The sequence below is a fragment of the Pinus tabuliformis genome, chromosome 5_2 (genome assembly GCF_031772625.1).
Source record: "Pinus tabuliformis cultivar Carrire ecotype Pingquan chromosome 5_2, CPIR1, whole genome shotgun sequence".
Lineage (NCBI taxonomy): Eukaryota > Viridiplantae > Streptophyta > Pinopsida > Pinales > Pinaceae > Pinus > Pinus tabuliformis.
This window is the reverse complement of record NC_142306.1, coordinates 743,686,276-743,707,045: the sequence shown is the minus strand read 5'-3', so window position 1 is coordinate 743,707,045 and position 20,770 is coordinate 743,686,276. Positions and strand designations below refer to the sequence as shown.

The window sequence follows — 20,770 nt, the reverse complement described above, 5'->3', positions numbered from 1 at the left end:
AGAGGTATGGTAAATAAATAAAAATATAAATAAACTAGACGCATGGTAAATAAATAAAACCTCTTTTTATATTTAGTCCATAACCCTCGTTCTATTTATGAAGGCTCAAGAAAGAGGTTCTATTTAAGTGAATCCTATGGGCCAAATACCATATTTGTAAAAGAGGTATGGTAAATTAATAAAAATATAAATAAACGAGAGGTATGGTAAACAAATAAAACATTTTTTTTTTATATTTACTCCATAAGTCACCTTATATTTAGGAACACTCAAAAAATGTGTTATATTTAGGTGAAACCTATGGGCAAAATACTATTGGACAAATACCATGGACTAGATTGTTATTAATACCATGCAAAAAAACATTATTAACCCTAATATTAGTATTAATAAAAATAAAAATGGCACATGGTATTGAACCATGGTATTCACCAAAATGGCACATGGTATTGACCCATGGTATTCACTTGGAATGTAGCCTATTTAAATGGGGGAATTAGACCAGCATAGATCCATCTTTACTCTGGATCTACTAACCCCCGAGAGGTATCAAATATCGTGATATGCAAACTAGCATAGAGTGAAAAAATATTTGATCTGATCAAGAGTAAAAATGGATGTTGTAATTTAATGTATGTTAAACATTTTAGCTTGGTTAAAATAAAAAATAAAATAAAAATCAACTATTAATTTTATTAATTTTTATAAATTACTAATATTTTTAAGCTCCAGGTTTATGATAACCCATGGTATTGACCCATGGTAATACCATGGTATTCATGTGAGCATAAACTATTTAAAGAGGAAATTCTATCATCTTAGATTCATCTTAATTCTGGGTCTACCAAGTGCTTAGAGGGATAAATAGATTTCATCCCCCTAAGAGTGGTAGATGTGGAGTTAAGATGGATATAGGTTGGTTTTTATGATAATGAAGATATTAAATAGACTTAGGAAATTATATTGTAAAAACATTTTAAGGTGAATGGTTAAAGCATAGACATTGGACAAGTATATTTGTATACTTTTGTTTTAAACTGAAACAAATCCAGGGCTAAAAGGAATGAATTGATTGCACTAGTCATCCTTCTATAACTTTCCAACACATGCTGGAGTAAACAGATTGTAATTTGGGTATTTTTTCTAATTGCAAATAGGAACATACTTGTGTATTTGCAGGGTGGTTACAAGGTCCCTAGAAGTGATCAATTTGAATTTTTCTTGGTTTTATATATAGTATTAGGTTTTTTCTCATGCTTTCTGTGAATGGCACAGGTGAATTTTATCCTACACCCACTAGGTTATTGATATGTAATTTCGGTAATTTTGATTTCAAAGATATTTAAAGAAATGCAATGATTTCATTTGTGTATTCAATAAACACAAGATTTTATAATTGAGTAAAATATTCACCATGCCTGGTGAGAGAAAATTATATATACATATCATATTATTGATAAAATCGCCTTCCATTTTTCCTATATACCATGGAGATTCGCCCATTTATTATACATGTAAATTTAGGGGGGGTTCTTAAAATTTTCCCTGCTCTGATTATATTGTGACCCCTTAGACTCCTATATATACCAACGAGGTCTTATAGTTTGTATCATCCAAGAAATGTTCATTTATGTTATGTAAATGAGGTTTCCTCCTCGAAGAGGATAATTTTTAAGTCGTTAATTTATCTTTTCTTCTGTTTTGTGAGTTGGTTGCATAACACCAATCTTGCGACGAGCCAAAGCTTGTTCTCTAGGCATTTTAATCGCAAAGGAGAGAGAATAAATAAAGCAGAGGGAGAGTGTATAAGCACTGGCAACCCGAATAACCACAAACCAATATTGACTGTAGAAACTAGTTGTCGCACCCTTGTAGGGTGGCTACGTGATAATTAAGAGATAAGACAACAATAAACACCCATATGCCTTAAGCCTATACCGACTGGAGTGTTTTCGGGAGGAGTTGAAGGTGATGGAGCTTTAACAGTTGATAGGGATGGTTGAGAGTGAGTGCCAATAGTTGACACAAACTCAAAGAAGTAAATGGACTAGGCCAGGAGAGCTTGGTCCTTTGTCTTACTTTGTCACAAAGATGTCACTTGCAAAGCTTTTTCCTTGCCACTGTTAAGCTTTAATAAAATGACAGGTATAGATCAATGTCAACAAAGAAACATTCTTAAAAACATGTTATCGTTCTCGTAATATCCTTCGAGTGTACCACTGTATTCACTACCTATCTTCATTACACATTAATTCTTATCTTCCCTCCTAAAACAACGAAAACCTTAATGCCATGCACGACTAAAATCCCAACTTACTTCCATTTTAGACTTCGTGTCACATTTTTTTTATAATATAAATAGTGTCTAAAGACTAAAATATTCATGCAATTAAGAAAACAACCACTTAAATGAATTGTAAAGTACTTCTTAACCCAATTAAAAAAACAAATAAAATAAAATAAATTCAATTTACTATTACTTTCGAGAGGGAACTATCCTTTATCTCATAATTATTGTTATAAAGAAAAAAAAGAAACTACAACTCTATTACCCAGAAAGTACAATGAAAGTCACTTAAATTGTGCGAAGCGAATGAGTCAACACTGTTAGTGTGGTCTAGTCAACACGATCTAGGACACTGTTTTGGAAGTCAAATAATTAAATTAGAAAAACAAATAATAATTGAAGTCGATCTGCGTATTATAAAACTCAATTTACCTTCGGAACTTTCGAGAGGGCAATTTTACCGAAATTAAAAGTCTTTAGGTTGGAAGTTTCGCGATACAGAGACACCGGGTATTAAACCATCCCTGAATGATTCTTGAAACCTTGAGTTCTCGCTAATAGTCTTCGAGGCATCCCAGTTATAATTACGATAATTATTATAGTTAATTTATTTCTTACAGACTCGGGGCACCGGGTTTCGGAATAGGAAGACTTATTCTCTTATTCTGCTCTTGGGTTCTCATTCTTTTTCGATACCGCGGAGCATTCCCCGGTTCGAATTTCTGTAAGTGCATCAATGGCCGAGGAGCTTGAGAGGCAGGCTATCGAGGCCTTTAAGGAGGACGAGTTCGAACAGGCCGCCGATTTGTATACGCAAGCCATACGCCTGGATCCTTCCAATGCCGGGTTTTATGTTGACAGGGCCTGGGCGAACATTAAGCTGGAGAATTATACAGGTAGACTCGAAACCTTGACATTCTGGTGTATTGCCCACAATGCTGCCGGTGCCTTTAAATGTTTTTTCAGTCGCCCTAGGGTTTCAAATCTGATCCCAAAGTCTCGAGGAAACTGTTCATTATCTGTCTTGAAGTGACTTGTGTGGGTTTTTATGGATTGCTTTGCAGTTGGATTGTTTTCTCTGTTTGTAGAACTGGAGGTCAAATCCTATGAAGAAAATATATAATGTTTGACTGTGTTTTAAGAAATTCTACATTATACTTGTTTAGCGGTTTATTTGATTTCGTTATGAGTTTAGTTCCCATGGAGTGATTGTTAATTCCAATCTGTCGAGAGAACGGATCCGTTGGAGGAATATAGGGTTCATCGTGTTGGCTAAAGATCTATCGATGTTATAGCTGATTGTAAGTTTAGGATGGTGTGTTAGGAAACAATAGTTTTAAATTACTTTACAATGTGATCCTATATTTCTGGGTCCAAGCAAGGGTGCTCAATGTTTCTGCAGGAGGATTTGGCCTTTGGTTTCAATTGCCAGAGTATAGTCTGAGGATGTATTGCAGCTTGAATTACAATCACGGTTTTGGTGCATGGAGCTGTGAAATTGAACGTTGGAGCTTTGAAAGTTTGAATCAGTGTTAACATGATAAGTCATTTAAAAATTGATTTGAATTGCATCTTGTGAAAACAATTCTGCATATAGCCTATTTTTTTCCTTTTTTTTGTTATCTCAGATCTTTCTCCCTTTTTGGGTCAATTGTATACGTTTATGCGATGTTCGCAACTTTGGTTCCAGTTCATGGTAGCTTATTTAAGGTTACATTTTTGAAGTATTTAAGCCTTGATGCCAGTCTCGGCAGTTTATGCGATGTTTGCAACTTTGATGCATCCCATGACAACTTCTCTGAGGTTATATTTTCACAGTATCTAAGCTGGGATGCCAGCCTCGGTAGTCTGAACTGAATCATAGAATGCGTTCGGAAGTTTGTTTTGGTTGGAGTCAAAACAAAATCTGGACGCAGCGATGACTTATTGGTTCTGGTTCTTTGTCACAATGCGGTGACTGGTTTATTTTGCCTGAGTTATTGTGGAAACTCACATGGGTTATGTTTTATGATATTCAACTCAATTTCATTGTGCATGGTTTGTTTTGTCAGAAGCAGCCACTAGACGTCTCACTTTGTAATGCAGGTTAATGTGTTCGCAAGTTTGTTTTGTTTGGATTCAAAATACTATTTTAATGTATTGATGCCGTATTGATTCTGGTCTATTTTTGGTATTTTTGTTGGTTAACTGTCCTTTTTGCCCACTAAGGGTCTGTTTTGTATACAATGGGAACAGTCGAGTACAACAACCATGTAAATGTGCTTCCTTTTTCACTGTTTTAATGCATCCCTTTATCCGGTGCGGTGCATGTGTTCGAGTTTGAACTGGGGTCACTGTGGTGGTAAGTGACCCTACTTACCACTTACACCACACTGCGTAACCAACAAACTGATTCTGCTCCATAGCTACGATGTGTTGATTTGCTTGTTTTGTTGGGAGTGATTACAGATATCTAAATTGAAAATGAGATTTTATTAATGTTGATGAATGACCCTTTCAGGTATTACATAAATTTAGCGTAGTACTTTTTCCGTTCCACAAGAATTATATGGTTATGGGAAGGAATTAGGTGGCCACCTTTTGCATTGTGATGCGAGGATATAAACCTCCTTGGTGGGGAATTTGGTTCTTGATGTTTCTTGATCCTATGATTATTTATTTTTATCCTATTTTGTGGCATACCCCTGCTATATTTTAATATCTCATAACTCTTGTATTTGTTTTACGGTAGTTGGATTTTGTGAGGACATGGGCCATGGTAAACTTAGGGACCTCTCTGAGAGTTCTAGTTGTGCATCATTTTGTAGAACAGAATTGTATTTTACTAAACGAAGCTCTAGAATATGTAACACAAAGCTAGACCACTCTAATTTGACAAGACATTCCATGATTTGTTATATGACACTTGAATTATTCCTACGTCTTAAGCCTAGTAGGAAACTTTTACGGGATTATATTTGTCAATGGCATTCTCCCTTGGATTTCCTTGAAAACGAAACCTACTAACAATACAATCTTTCAAGGAATGAACCTAATTGGGCTCTAGAGTGGTAATGAATCTTTATGTACACGTTTCCTAAAAATTTGGCCTAATTGACTAGAATGTACATGTAAAATTGGCAAATCTAATGTTTTGGATATGAGAAACAATCTCGTCAACGAATGAAATTCTATAGGAATTAGCCTAGAATATGATTAAATTTAAATTCTAAACACTTGCAACAGATTTGTGAATTTGCTTGAGAAGTGTAGGCCCATAAATTCTGAATTGCTATAATATATGAAATTAATTCTGAACACTTGCAACACAACTGTGAATTAGCTAGCTTAAGAATTGAATGTCCATAAATTTTGAATTGCTATAAATATGGGAAATTAGTGAAAGGCTCTCTCTAAAATAATATGTCTGGCAACAACTGACTAATATGGAAGAGAATGTTATATAAAAACATAAAATATGTAAGAATCAACTTCCATAACTTACATGAAATGCTAGAGCTATTTTGTAGCTATACATTGTTCTCACCATAAAAACATTTCTTGTTATGACCCCATTGGCGATGTGGATATGCCTTATCATGCTATGTTTTCAGAGAGAAAAGGCCGTTGATGTGGCTATGCCTGATCATATGTTTTCAGAAGAGTAGGCTGATGATGTTTTCCCAAAGAATGAAAGAAGGTAAGTGCAAATGCTGTGGCGAAAAATGGGATCCTAAACGTAAATGTGTCAAGGGAAAAGAGACCAAGAATCTGTATACATGCGAAGCAACCAATGATTTAGACAGTGAAGAATCAGACGTAGACTAAATTGAAGATTATCCACAATTTTCTTTAGAACCATATAACGATAATATTTTGCAAGTATCATTATCGGCCATGACAAGTATATCTCAGCCCGAGACATTAAAGTTAAAAGGACATATCAAAAAGAACAACGTAATGGTTCTAATAGATATCGACAACACCCATAACTTTTTGGACTCAAATATGGAGAAAAGGCTCAACATTTCGCATATCCCATTCCCAACATGAAAGTGTGATGGTAGCTTATGGAAAGGAAATTGAAAATGTAGGGAAATGCCATAAACTCAAATTACAGATTCAGGACTACAATTTGGAATCTCTGTTCTACACTATACCATTAGGAGTGGATGTGGTCCTAGGTATCCAATGGCTACAAACCCTAGGCACTTGCTTTGTCAACCATCAAAAGCAATTTGTAAAGTTTAGAAGGGAGGGGCAGAAATACAAGTTATTTGGGTTTCAGCCCCCGCAGAATCAAATTGTATCGTCATCCCAGATGATGGATCCGATCCGGAAGGGAGCACCAACATATGTAGTGCAATGTCATCAGATGGAGATGTTGGCTTCAGGATTGGTGAGTGAAGAACCACCTGAAGTTCAAAAATTGATTCAAAAACACAAAAAGGTGTTCCAACAGCTTCCTATCAAGATGCTGCCTGAAAGAGAAATTGAGCACGTCATCAAAGTCAAATCAGGGTCAAACCCTGTCAATATCAAGCCGTTTAAGTATCCACATTATAAAAAAACTGAAATTGAAAGATTAGTCCAAGATCTTTTGAAGTGTGGAATCATCTCAAAAAGTAGAAGCCCTTATGTTGCTCTAGTGGTTTTAGTCCAAAAGAAGGATGGATCCTTTAGACTATGTGTAGATTATCGAGGACTGAACCAGGTAACGATTAAAAATAAGTTTCGGATTCCTTTTATAGATGAATCTACCGGTAAAGATAGACTTGCTACCATAACATTCCTTGTGCAGTTATTTCAAAAACACAACATTAATCTAAGCTACTTAATAACACACTTTTCAACAATCTATGTAATAACATTTTTGCATCAAGCTAATTTCTCGCAACAGCTAAATATAACATTGATGGGACATTAAGATAAAGTCCATCATTGATTTCGATTCCACTAAAGGCTGTTTTTACTTCTTACTTGGATGTTCAATTTGGACAACAGTCTCCTAGTAGCCTAAGAATTGTGATAGATTTGTTACTTTAATCCTTCAAAGAATTGACTGCCACATACAATATGCACACACAATCTTCTGTGATATATATACATAAATAGCAAAAGAAATACTCAACACTGATCAACACTTTAGAAAGAAATCAAACTATATTAATATCCAACGATGATCAAGGAAAAATCAATAGAATTAAATACAATTTGTAAGCGAATCAACCCTTTACAAAGAAATAAAATTACATTCATATCCACTGACGATCAAAGGAAAATCATTGAAATTCAAGATTGCAGTTTGTATAAGTAGCAAAACAAAGACGACCTAACTCATCCTGTAAAATCTAAACCAATCTAGACTAACAAAAATGCAAAATGATAATAAAGAGGAAATGTGGTAGGATTTAATCAATGAAGAAAAACCTATAAATGTATCAAAGAATAGTCAGGAGACATGCTTGATGTCTATTGAATGATTTGAAATACTTCTGTTTCTGTGTTTTGTTTAAATGGAAAGAAGGGAAAGCATGTTAATGCTTGCCCATATTTAGTGGCAAGAACGCACAATCAATCATAAGTGCAAGAAAATGCATGAACTGGATGAGATTTTGCTCAAATTAAACAATCATACTGATCAAAGTATATAAGAATACAGAGGAGGAGACTTTTTCAGAATTACTTGCAAAAACAAAAAGTGAAATGCTTTCCCTTTAGTTTCACAAGAAGATATACATTAGCTGAACAGTCTTTTGCAAGACAATCAACTTCTTTCCAACAAATATATCACCCAGGACAATTGAAGTGTTATAACTAAATAGCAAACTTTCCCATACGATTCCATATAGCAAGGTGTACCCAAATTTTCATCCAAAGCTGACTGCTAAGGTCCTAAAAGGATCCTGTGTGCAAGACACACTAACCAGATTCTAGTGACTGCACAACACCAACTTTCTGGATAAAGGAAAAACAGACAACATTGTTGATCTTAAAGATGGAAATAGGATCCATACTTGTCAAAGAACAATCTGAACATATGTTCAGAGACTCTGACCCTGGAAGCATGAACATTAACTTGCAAACTTTGGCACAACACTCATTTTGGAAAGTAATGTGAGCCTTCTACAGTAGTAAACATCTCTGCTTTTTTTCTTGAGAGAGCCATTGATTTACATACTTAGAAACAGGGGTGCAGTCTGGCCATACTCCTCTACTTCATGTAATATTTGTAATCTTGAAATTCTTGACATTCTGAATTTTTTTCTTGCAGTCTATTTCTTGAGAAGTAGTATCACAAAATTGTGCAGATTCAAAGCATTATCTACAGAAACTGACAAGAACTTGATGGGTGGATTCCAGTAGGCTGACGTTTGATTCTTGCCTCTTCATACTTGACTGGTTTTTGGCTGAATAAACCGCAGTAGTATCATAGATTGTCATGGCATATACTAGTTACTTAGTAAATATGATCTTCTGTTCCAGCTCCATGTTTCGTGATCTTTGCTATTTTTTTTTACAAGGACTTACATTACTTGGAATCAGAAGTGCAGACTGGCCTATCCATTGTCTGCAGAACTTAATATTTATAACTACTAAATACTTGACCTTTTGAATTTCACTATGAGGACATGGAAAATCTGCATTGCAAGAAAGGTTAACTAAATTGACATGCCTTCAATAAAGAATTTAATGAGGTGATGGGGTTGTAGACGGAGAGGTTACACCGAACTGCGAAACTGCTTCCCCAACCACTGTTCGCAAACGAATACTAGCAAACAACTCTGTGCTCTTCTGCTCCTAACAACAAACAACAAACTACAGTGATGGAGTGATAAATAGGCCGAGGAACAACATTTATGGAGGGTTGTGAGTTGGTTTGGCAGGAACTGGAGTTTTTTTGGCGCCAATTTGTGTCAAGTCAGCCGGTTTGGTGGGAACTAGAGTTTTTTTGGTGCCAATTTATGTGAATTCATCTATGGGAATGCCGAAACTCCAAAAAAATAGTTGTCAATGCTCCCGGAACTGTCCTGAGCTCCCATTGCCGCTCCCACTAAAGAGGAAACGCTTCCATACCTTTCCAAAGCTCTTTGGAGTGCGGGAACCATTGGAACGGGTTTCCCACCTCTCGGGAGCCATTCTGATGTAACAGAGGAAAATCCTCAACTGGTGCCTCTCCTCTTGGCGAGGAAGGCTCTGAAATAACCAAAGGAGATCTTGAACTCTGAGATACTGTCCTTGATGAACCTGCACTAGGTGATCATGTACTCTGTGAACCTGTCACCCTTGAAGAAGGTAAACCCCCTGATCTTGATGTACCACTTGATGCCCTTGAAACCTGTAGTGTGGCCCCTTGCTGAGGAGCCTACTGCTCTACCTTATTAGCCTCCTGAGACCTCCTCAAATGTCACATCCTTCCTCAAGACAATCTTCCTTTGTGCAGCAAGATATATATGGTAGGTTTTGTTGGTTTCACTATAAGCCACTAGGATACCCCTCTTTGCTGTGGGTTCCAACTTCGTTCTCTTCTCCTCAGGGACGTGTAAATAAGTAAGGCACCCAAATACCCCGATGTGCCCAACTTCTGGCTTCTTGCCGGTATAGACCTCCTCAAGAGTCTTGTTCCCCAAGACTTTGTGTGGGCTTTTGTTCGGCAAATAAACAACAATATTACATGCCTCGACCCATAAGAAGAAAGGTAAACTTCAATCATGCAACATCGCTGTTGTTGCACCCACAATGGTCCTGTTCTTTCTCTCTACCACCCCATTTTGTTGATGGTTGTATGGTACAATGAGCTCCCTCTTGATGCCACACTCACACAAAAATACCTCAATCTTCGCAAAAGTGTACTCACCCCCATTATCTGATCTCAACACGCTGATTTGCCTCCCTGTCTGGTTCTCCACAAGAGCCTTAAACTCTTGGAATCTACAAAAGGCCTCATCCTTGGTCTTCAAAATGTAAATCTAGGTCCTCTTGGAGTGGTCATTAATGAATGTCACATAGTACTCATATCCACTCTATGAAACATGGGACATAGGACTACATACGTCAGAATGAATCAAGTCAAGGATACCTATAGCTTTGTTGTCATTGCTTTGGAAAGGTGTCTTAGTGTACTTTCCCAAAGCCCACCCCCTGCACACATCATGATGCTTTGTGTTGAAGTCAGGAAACCCAGTAACCATCTCCCTCAACATCTTGAAAGCTCCATGGTGCAAGTGGGCCATCCTCCTTTGCCACTACTCACATAACTCACTGCTACTGGTTTGCACTACCATAGGTCGAAGAGGCTGAAACATAAGTTTGTATAGACTCCCAATGCGAGCTCCAATCATACGAGCAAACTCGATACTAGATCCCCTGGGATATATCAACACATGCCCCTTCGGGAACAATACCTCATGCGCCTTGTCCTCCAAGCTAGAGACTTATATCAAACCTTCTTCAACCCTGGAACATAAGGAACATTTGTCACCTTTAGAGGAGGTGATGACTCCCATTGAAATGAAGCTTTCCCCATACTTGCTGCCTTGACTTTGGAGTTGTTTCCAAACACAACCTCCGATACAATATCATCCTCTAAAAGGTTCGCGAAGTGCTCTCTAACTCAGTCACATGGCAAGATGCTCCACTGTCTATGCACCATGCATGGGAAGATGTGACATGAGTGGCTAAACTCACCACCAAAGCACACTCTGAATCAAACATAGTCGCAAAGTCATCCACATTTGCTAAAGCTGCAACTCCCTATTTCTTCTTACCCGTTTTGTTGGGACACTGTATAGCATACCCCTTGTCCTCCAAGCTAGAGACTTATATCAAACTCTTCTTCAACCTTGGAACATAAGTAACATTTGTTACCTTTAGAGGAGGTGATGACTCCCATTGAAATGAAACTTTCCCCATACCTATCGCCTTGACTTTGGAGTTGTTGCCAAACACAACCTCCAATACAATATCGTCCTCTAAAAGGTTCGTGAGGTGCTCTCTAACTTTGGTCATATGGTAGGATGCTCCACTGTCTAGGAACCATGCATGGGAAGATGTGACATGAGTGGCTAAGCTCACCACCAAAGCACACTCTAAATCAAACATAGCCGCAAAATCATCCACATTTGCTGAAGTTGCGACTCCCTATTTCTTCTTATCGTTTTTTTTGGGGCACTGCATAGCATAGTGACCCATCTTCCCACAAGCAAAGCATTTCACTTTGTTTATGTCCTTCTCCTTAGCCTTTTGCTTCCCCTTCTCCTGCTTTGTTCCACTAGAAGACCCCTTCTTGATCTTCTTGCCCTTTTTGCCTTTTGCTGCAAGAGAAACATTCTCATCTTCACCTCCCCGACCACTCTTGTTGCCCCTTTTTGCACTCCTCGTGATCTCCTCCTAGATGAAATCATCCCACATCCTCCTCCAACCAGGAAAGTGCTCTCTGGCCACCAAGTCGTGGATAAAGCCATCCCACTTCTCGGTGAACACATCTAAGGCAATCCTAACTTCTAACCAATTGCTCATCTGGAACAATCTCTCCATTGGCAGCTAACTCATCCTTCAACTGTGAGACTCTAGTGAGGAAAGAGGTTACACTGTGGGTCTTGGTCATCTTGGTGTTGCGTAGGCTTTGTCTCAAGACAATCTTCCTGTTTTCATTGGAACTCTAGTGCAAAGAGACCAAGGACTCCCACATCTGATATGCATATGTCACATCCCTGAAACATGAGGGAATAAATGGTCCCTGATGGCATCTAGAAGCATCCTCTTTGCCTTCACATTCTTCTTGTTGAACTCCACCAAGCCAGATCAGTGGGTGCTTGCCCAACTGTTTCAACAACATCCCATAGTTCCACCTCCTCCAGTAAAAGCATAACCCTCTCCTTCCATGGGCCAAAGTTTTCAGCCCCTGCCAATCTGTCCTCTACTCTCAACCCGGTAGCCATGACCCCACAACCAACCTAATGGAGCAAATCTGGAAGCTAGAATCTTCCTCCCTCTGAACTATTGAAGTCTTTAGGTTCCTAGCAAAGTCTTTGAACTGTTTGAAGACTTTAGATGTTTGTTGCCCTCTTTATCAATTGACTGAAATTAATGATTTGAGCCTCAACTTGGCTCAACTCAGCTCGGATACCATGTAGAAAAATTATGATCTCCACCCTTAACCCAGTTTACAATTTTGCATATGTTTGTTTAGGCCCAACCCACATGTTTTGTCACGCTGATATAAAGTTCAGTATGCATTCATTGCAAACATTAAAAGAGTACTAATACTATTTTTCACTTTCCTATCAATTGAAAATTAACACAAGAGACACTAGTTTTTGGTCAATTTGACCTTCGAAAAACCCCACAACCTTTTGGGGAAAACAAGTCTTCAAAGGAGGATTTTGTTGCTTTAGAAATTATAAGATAAGTACAAAAATTCATTGTACTTATCTCCCTTTTTCTTTTGTAGCATTAGTTGCAAATTTTGGAAATTTGTGCCCACTGAACAATTCATATTTTCAGCAAATTTAGTGCCTAGAATTTTGCATTTTTCTATAGCTCAGCTCCTTGGAATTTGTACCCAAACTCGGTGTCGAAGTTTGTGCAAAACCCAACCTTGATTTCTGTTCCTGAAGGTGATTTTTTTGCCTCAAAAATCATGCCAGATATTAGCTAAATCCTTGCATGATTTTCGCATTTTTTGAGTCTGTTGTCTTGAAATTCGTGCCTCGAATTTTGGGCGGGCTTGACAATAGTTGCATCCTTGAAATTTGGGCTTGATTGCTCCTTGAAATTTGTGCCTCCCTGCCTCGAATTTTGTGCTTGTTGTAGCCGCCTTCTCTTCGATTTTCATGCTGCTGTGGCTGCCTCCTCCTCCTTGGAATTCGAGCCCTCCTTTTAGCAACAAGTTCTCTCCTCCTTCATGAAGTTTTCCTCTCCTCTCTTCTCCTCTTCTCTCTCTCTCAAGTGTGAAGTGAAGAATGAACCTCTCTTTTCTTTTTTTCGTCTCCTTGAAAAATATTGAACCCCTAAACTTAGGATCCTATGGCTGAGATTTAATCTCCAAATTTCAAGATGTGTTGTTGTGATCATTTATTCCAAATGACCCCCCCCTCCCTTATACATTGGCCCCATCACTTAAAAGTCTCTTAGTACCTTTTTCAAGTTTTGTACCTTTTTTTTATTTTTCTCATAAAGTGATTTTTCAGCTCACTTTAATATTAGAAAATTACACTATGTACTTTACACATAAAGTCACTTTATAAATTACTAGTGACTTTAATATTAGAAAAAGTACATGGTACAACACTTCTAAGTACTTTTTCCACCCATGACATTAATTTAACTCATAAATCTCATTGAGACAAAAGTCCATTAATGTGCTTACTAGGCTAAAAGGGATAAAAGCCTAGTAACACCTCTCTTTGTTACTATTTTCAACATTCAACACCTCCTCCAACAAAAAATGCTATCTACAAAACAACAAAAGTGGATTGAATAAATTGTCGCCTTTGATATGGATATATTACATAAGAAAGGGAATGACAACGTAGTAGCTGATTCTCTGTCTAGGAAAGACAAAGAATTTCATTACTTGCAATTTTAGTTGCTGTCTCAGAATGGCTTAGTGAAATTCGAAGTGAGTATGCAAAAGAACCAGAAACAAGTTCTATAATCAATAACCCTCATAATTCAAGATTTGAATGAAAAAATGATATTTTGTGGTACAAGGGGAGAATTTACCTAAGTCCAAATTCTAAATTTAAACCCAAAGTTCTCAAAGAGTCCCATGACTCACTGTCAGTGTGACATGTAGGTTTTTTTAAAACCTACTATAATGCACACCAATCATTTTTCTGGAAGGGAATGAATAATGCTATTCAAAACTACGTAGCAAAATGTTATAAATGCCAGAGAAATAAAAATGAGAACATTAGGACACTCAGATTGCTCCATCCCTTAAACATTCCAAATCAGAAGTTGGAGGAAATATCAATGGACTTTATCAAAGGGTTACCTGTGTCTAATGGCAAGGACAAAATTCTCGTAGTAGTCAACAGACTCACCAAGTATGCACACTTCATTGGAATGAAGAAATCAGATTCAGCAAAAGAGATCGCTGAGATATTTTGCAAAAATATCTACAAATTACATGGATTTCCCAAAGTCATTGTTAGTGACAGAGATGCCAAATTTAAAGGGAATTTTTGGAAGGAGCTTTTCAAACATATCGGAACGTACCTCAACATGAATTCTGCATATCATTATCAAACAAATGGTCAAACAAAAACTGCTAGTAAGTGCTTAGAAGCTTACCTTCGTTGTTATGCAGTAGGCAAACAAAGTAAGTGGGCTCAATGGTTACATTTCGTTGAATGGTGGTACAATTCAACTTATCACACTTCCGCAAAAAAAACCCCATTTCAAGCTCTGTACAGATGTGAACATCCTAAATGGAAGGACTTGGCCATCACCGAGACAAAAGTTCTTGCTGTAAAGGATTAGTTAGAAGAAACCCAAAAAGTCTTTCAAGCATTAAAAGAAAATCTAAGTATTGCAAGAAATTGCATGAAGCAGCATGCCGACTGATCCAGAACAAAGAAAGAATTTGAAGTTGGAGAAGGGGTATTTGCTAAACTTCAACCTTACAAGCAATTATCCCTAAAGCAAGAAGGAAAAAACAAATTGGCGTCAAAGTTCTATGGACTGTATCAGATTAACAAAAAGATCGACCAAGTACCATACAACTTGTTACTTAAGCCTTCTAGATATAGTAGAGTTCACAACATTTTCCATGTATCTTGCCTTAAAAAGGAATTGAGCAAACACCAATCAGCACAGATAATGCTTCCAATATTAGATGATGAAGGCAAGTTCGTCTTAGAACTAGAAGGAATTGTTACCACCAGGCAAAAAAAATTACGATCTCGAGTAATTACAGAGTACCTTTTCAAGTGGAAGAACCTACCAAAAGAAGAAGCCTCTCGGGAGACATAAGCATTTCGTCAACAACACCCATCGTTACATATGCTTTGAGGACAAAGCATTCTTTCGAGAGGGAGACAATGTTATGTATAAAATTATTTTTCTAACATAAATTAACTTCATTTTAGACTAAGGGGCACAATCAAAGATCATGCCCCCTCATGTAATGACACTTGGGATATATTTAAAGTGAGAGCCCTCATTCATTGTAATGGTCATCCAATTATTAATGAAAACATATGTATTTTTGTCTATTATTGAGGAAGTCCGCTCTATTTTGTAAAATGAATCGTCAGAAGTTGTGAGAGAGGAATGTTTGTGTGTACTTGAAAATCTTAAGAGAAGAAAGATTGATTAGGATAAAGGGTGAGATATTACAGATATTAGGATAAAGGGTGAGATATTAGGATAAATTCTATTTTTGATGGAATATTTATCCTGGGCTTATTCTCGAATCCTGGGCTTTTCATATTCAGAAATTGTTTAGTTTTCTCTAATGAACTGGCCACATTTAAAATCATCAGTGGTACTCATAGTGTGCTCATTAAGTTGGATGCTTCATTTTTGTTGAATTTACAATTAGTATATGTTAATTATTTACTGATTAGCTTGAGAATTTATGTATACTGAGCTTTTATTTATTTTATGTCCTTGTGTCTAATAGACGCTGTGGCTGATGCAAACCGGGCAATAGAATTGGATTCTTCTCTGGCAAAGGCATATCTCCGTAAGGGGTAAACATTTTGTTCTATGTTCACATTCTGACATTTTTCTCTTTCAGGTTTTGGTGGTGTGAAAATGCAGTCACTGATCCACTAGCCACACATGTTTACAGTTGAAATGAGAGTTAATTCAAATTTGTCATCCCGACTTGGCATTTATATTCAAATGTCATTCTAATATATCTTATCTTTTTACCTTACAGTATTGCTTGCTTTTCTCTGGAGGAATATCAAACAGCTATGGCTGCATTTAAGGCAGGATCTGTTCTTGATGACAACAATTCAAAGTTTAAGACGTGGATCGATAAATGCGATGCACAGCTAGTTGGTAAATTGGTTCTACCATAAAGAACCTATCTTTGAAAGAGATAGCCTTCTTTAGTTGTATAAGAGTAATAATATTTGATTGTTCTTTGTTCTTGAGCATTTAATCTCCAAAGAATTGTAATGATTGATTCTAGTGAAACAAACTTTAAAATCTCTGTTTCTGGAAAGGATATTCTAGTCTTTTGTGTTCCCAGGAAATTTCGGAGAGGAAAAACCGATCTTTGTTGAATAAATTACCTTCAGTTCTTAACTTATTTGTCATTATGGACCTTCTTTGCACCCTTCACGGTTTTAGAAAATTGTTCTGCCCATGCGATGTTTGAAAAAACTGTCTGAAATCTTGCAAAATTTTGTCTAAGGCACCTGAAGAAAAGCTTCCACGTCAATTGCAAGTCCAAACATGTGAATAGTTTTACCAGTGCATAATGCTTGCTCTCACAGGCAATTTTGCTTGTGTTCTTCCTGTTTGAGAATTGTGAGTGTTTCTTTGCTGGGTTTCTGTGTATTTCTGACTTGTCTTTTTTCTAAGTTATTCATTTATAATCTTAAAAAATATATTTAGCCTTCGTCTCCTGTATTCATGACTATCTTCATGGGCCACTGTCTAATAATAAACTAGTATAGATCTAACTTAATTCTGGATCTCTTGAGACTTGGAAGTTTGTGCCTTTGTGTTCAATAGATCTGGGGTTAAGATGGATCTATGTTAGTTCTATTGAACAAGTCTTTAGACAAAAGCAGTGACATACATGAGATTCAACAGATCCTCTCTCTTTTAAGGAATCAAAGATGAACTGATGTAAATTCTTGATAATAGGAACAAATGGAATCCCTTACGATTGCATATTTAAGATCTCCCAAATGGACAACCTATATGGAGGGTCATTCAAAATGGCAGAAATATCATTTCTCTATTTAGTAGTACTTCTGATAATAATATTCAAATTGGGACAAGGTTTTTCTTTGGCCATTTTTTTTTATCTCATACTGCAATAGGATGTTGAATCAGTTACATCAGTTATTCTAGTTCTGGATCTAGTGTCAGAATGAAAGGAGCCACAATTAGAATTGTGTGTTCATTTATTGATGTATCATTGTCTTCTTTTATGCTCTTTTGATGAGAAGAGTATTATGAAATATAATGCTTGTTTCTGTCTTCCGCTTATCGAATATGTGATGGTTAATGAGTTTGAGATGTTCATATAAGTGTATGTGGCATGGTTTATTTGATGGGTATTTGACCTGTAGTATTTTGTCTTCATTTTGATTTGAAACCATACAGAAGAAGCTGCATCAGATGGAAAAGAATCAGAGTCTGTTTCTCCAGCAGCAGCCAATGGACCTGTTGCCCCTGTATCAGATAATGGTCTTCCTAATGTAGGATCAGAGCAATTGACTTCCAGAGATAATACTAATACTAATAATAATAATCTTGGTGAACCTTTGCAACCAACTAAACCTAAATACAGGTAAAAATTATCATTGTGTGTATAATGCTTTAAATTTTAATATTATATGTTGGATATTGAAGCATTTGATGTCCTTCTGTTGAAGGATCTTAAATCAGAGGATCCTTATCGGTTTGTACCTGTTAAGTTCTTCCTGTTTGTCAAATAGCTGTTGTTTGAATTGGATGAGGCTTAATGGTGATGCATTTCAGTCTGTGCACAGAAAGCACAGCTTCCGTCTTTGCATGACTCCTTTTATTACTGTTATTCTTATGGTTTGAACATTCTCATTGTTTCCTGTGCAGACATGAATACTACCAAAAACCAAATGAAGTAGTTGTTACCGTGTTTGCAAAGGGAGTGTCTAAAGACATTGTTACTGTTGAGTTTGGCGAACAGTTCGTATGTTTCCTCTCCTAGAGGATGATTGGTTCTTTTTGTTTCTTATTTTGTATAATTAGTGGGGTTAAGGATTAGTTGGACTATTTTTTTTTGGTTTATATTATTGGTATAATAATCACTCTAGTGATCTGGTGGTTTTGGTATTCTTGTGATTTCAGTTGAGCATTATCATTGATGTTCCAGGGGAAGACAATTATGTTCTCCAGAGGCGTTTATTTGCTAAGGTAACATTTACATTATAGCAATTTGTGTTGTTTTATGTTGTTGCCTAAAGGTGCATATGCATGGTAGTTGGCTGTAGTGTTTTGCCTGTGATGCACCTTTTTGGATTCTACAATAGTCTATGTTCAGTTTGAATTTGCAATACTGGTTTGATACCTTGTTTCTCTGGTTGTTCTGTAATTTTTAATTTCAAATACTGCAGCTTGCCTGGTTACCTTTTACTTTTATTGCCTGACTGGACCTTGTATCAGCTGTATCATGTGGAAATAAAACTAGTTCAATGTTATTTGGATCTATTATGGTATCTGATATTTGACAATGCTCTATAAGAAGACGGATTTAAATGCTATCATTTAACCTTTCTGAACTTCTTAAGCAACAGAGAACATTAGGTACTTCTTCAAGTTGTTATTTATGTCTGAATACAATGTTGTATTACATGTAGCTAGAACCTCTTATGAAATGTGGCAAACTAATCATATAGTCAACCCATTGTGCCTGAAATTGGCAGTAAAGGTATCTATGCATTAACTCAATGTATGATATATCCTGAATAGGAACGGGAAAATGATGTTGGTGGTCAAATATTTGTATTGCAATAATGTTGAAAAATGGTACCAAGGAAGTGTTTTCTAGTGCTTTGTGCCTAGCCTAGGAAAAGTGCTAAAGTGAACCTTTTGCGAAGTAACTTTATTTATAAAGTAATTTTAGGAAGTTAGAAAGTGGCTTCTTCTATTTAATTACTAAAAATGATTATATAAAGTTTGAGTAGCTCAAGTGATTTTAGAAAGTGTTTCTTTTTCTAAAAGTGACTTAAGTCATCTCAATGAGAGATTAAGTCACAATTATTGATCTTGAGATGACAAGATTTAAGCTTGGCCATTGAGATCAAGGAATAGTGGTTTCAGTAATAATGAGTTTATAAAAGGAGGAGGTAGGAATTTTTTATTCCTCATGAGATTTGAGAAGAGGAGGAGAGCCAAGGGAGAATTTTAGCAGAGAAGGGCAAAGTACAACATGTACAATAGTAAAGACAGCAATCATGTAACATGAATTCCAAGGCAGAGAACAGGCACAGAATTCAAGGCACGGACAGTGTGATTTGGCAATTGGGCTATATTTATTGTAGAGAGGAGGCATAGAATTTGGGGTTGTTTGAGGGTGGTTGAGCATTGTCTTTTTAGGCTATTAGAGCTCGATTTTTGAGGCAGTTTGAGGCTCAAAATTGAAGGCAGCCTGTGGGCATGAATTTCTAGGAGTAAGCTGTTGATTTTCTGAGTGTGAAGGTCATGAAAATCAAGGCAGCCAGTTCAGGAATTCAGGGAATAGCTACAATACATTCTCCAAAGAATTTTTGGGAACAAATTTCAAAGGAGATAAGTGGATTAATTGCTATTATTGTACGTTGTAAATTTTTTTGATAACAAATAAAATTTCTATCTTGGTTTTCTCTTCGGGGTCTTTCTAGGGTCTTTGGACCAAAAATCACTGCGTTAAATTTGTGCGATTGCTGCATTTATTTTCAGAGAAAGTGAAAGAGTAGAGAGGGCTTATGTGTTTCATGTTTTAGCAAATATTCATGTTTAAAAACAACAAATTTCTATGTTGGGTTGGACATTAAACTGATGTGATTTCTAAAACAGAAATCCGGTGGGCCTACAATTTTCTGCATTGTATCAGAGCAATAGTGAACCTATCAGCTAAACAGTGTTGAATAACAAGCGTAAACAACCTACATACCCAGAGATTTGGTGGTTGAGAGAGATTGTTCACCGATTTTCAGTGTTGGATAGTTGTGTTGACTGAAAGGGTCAAATGGCTATTGGTTTGAGGTTGGAGGATATGTTGGGGTATGGCTGAAAATTTTGGCCCATGGAAGGAGAGGAGAGTTTGAGTTGTTGGATATTGTCGAGAATACAGTACAACCACCTACTGATCCTATTTAGTTGTCAGGCTTCAACAAGCACAATGTGAAGGCTAAGAGAATCCTTTTTGATACGATTAAAATACCACTTTATAGTTTATACCTCATGTGTTAGGGAATAAATTTTCTTACAAGATGTGGGATTCCTTGATAAAACTTTCCAGAGCACTAATGAAAACAAAAGGATGGTGTTATGTGAGAAATTGAGAAACATCAAGATGAGCAAGACTGACACGATCACCTCATACTTTATTCAATATCACACAGGTGAGAGATGAGTTGGCTGTAGTAGGAGAGATTATTCTTGATGACTAGTTGGTCAGGATGGCATTGAGTGGCTTCTCCAAAAAGTGGGATGGATTCATGGCTGACATTGTGGCCAAAGAGCATCTGCCGGGTTGGGGAAGTTTATTTAGGAGGAGATAGGGGGAATGCTAAGAGTGGCAATTGACGTAGTGGGGAGGATGAGGAGGAGAATGTTGCCCTTGTA

General features: G+C 36.8%; 1 protein-coding gene across 2 annotated transcripts in view; it reads left to right on the top strand.

The window, feature by feature from the left end:
* The first annotated feature begins 2,733 nt into the window (after positions 1 to 2,733).
* Positions 2,734 to 20,770, top strand: part of LOC149161377 (protein SGT1 homolog A-like) — a 40,064-nt gene continuing 22,027 nt past the window's right edge. The window contains exons 1-6 of one of the 2 annotated variants that reach the window (XM_089436978.1): positions 2,734 to 3,183; positions 15,900 to 15,969; positions 16,161 to 16,285; positions 17,567 to 17,753; positions 18,038 to 18,134; positions 18,293 to 18,358. In XM_089436978.1, the coding sequence (XP_089293104.1) occupies positions 3,024 to 3,183; positions 15,900 to 15,969; positions 16,161 to 16,285; positions 17,567 to 17,753; positions 18,038 to 18,134; positions 18,293 to 18,358 (705 nt within the window). In that variant the 5' untranslated portion in view covers positions 2,734 to 3,023. The remainder of the gene's footprint in view (positions 3,184 to 15,899; positions 15,970 to 16,160; positions 16,286 to 17,566; positions 17,754 to 18,037; positions 18,135 to 18,292; positions 18,359 to 20,770) is intronic. The other variant, XM_089436977.1, reaches the window with a different exon arrangement.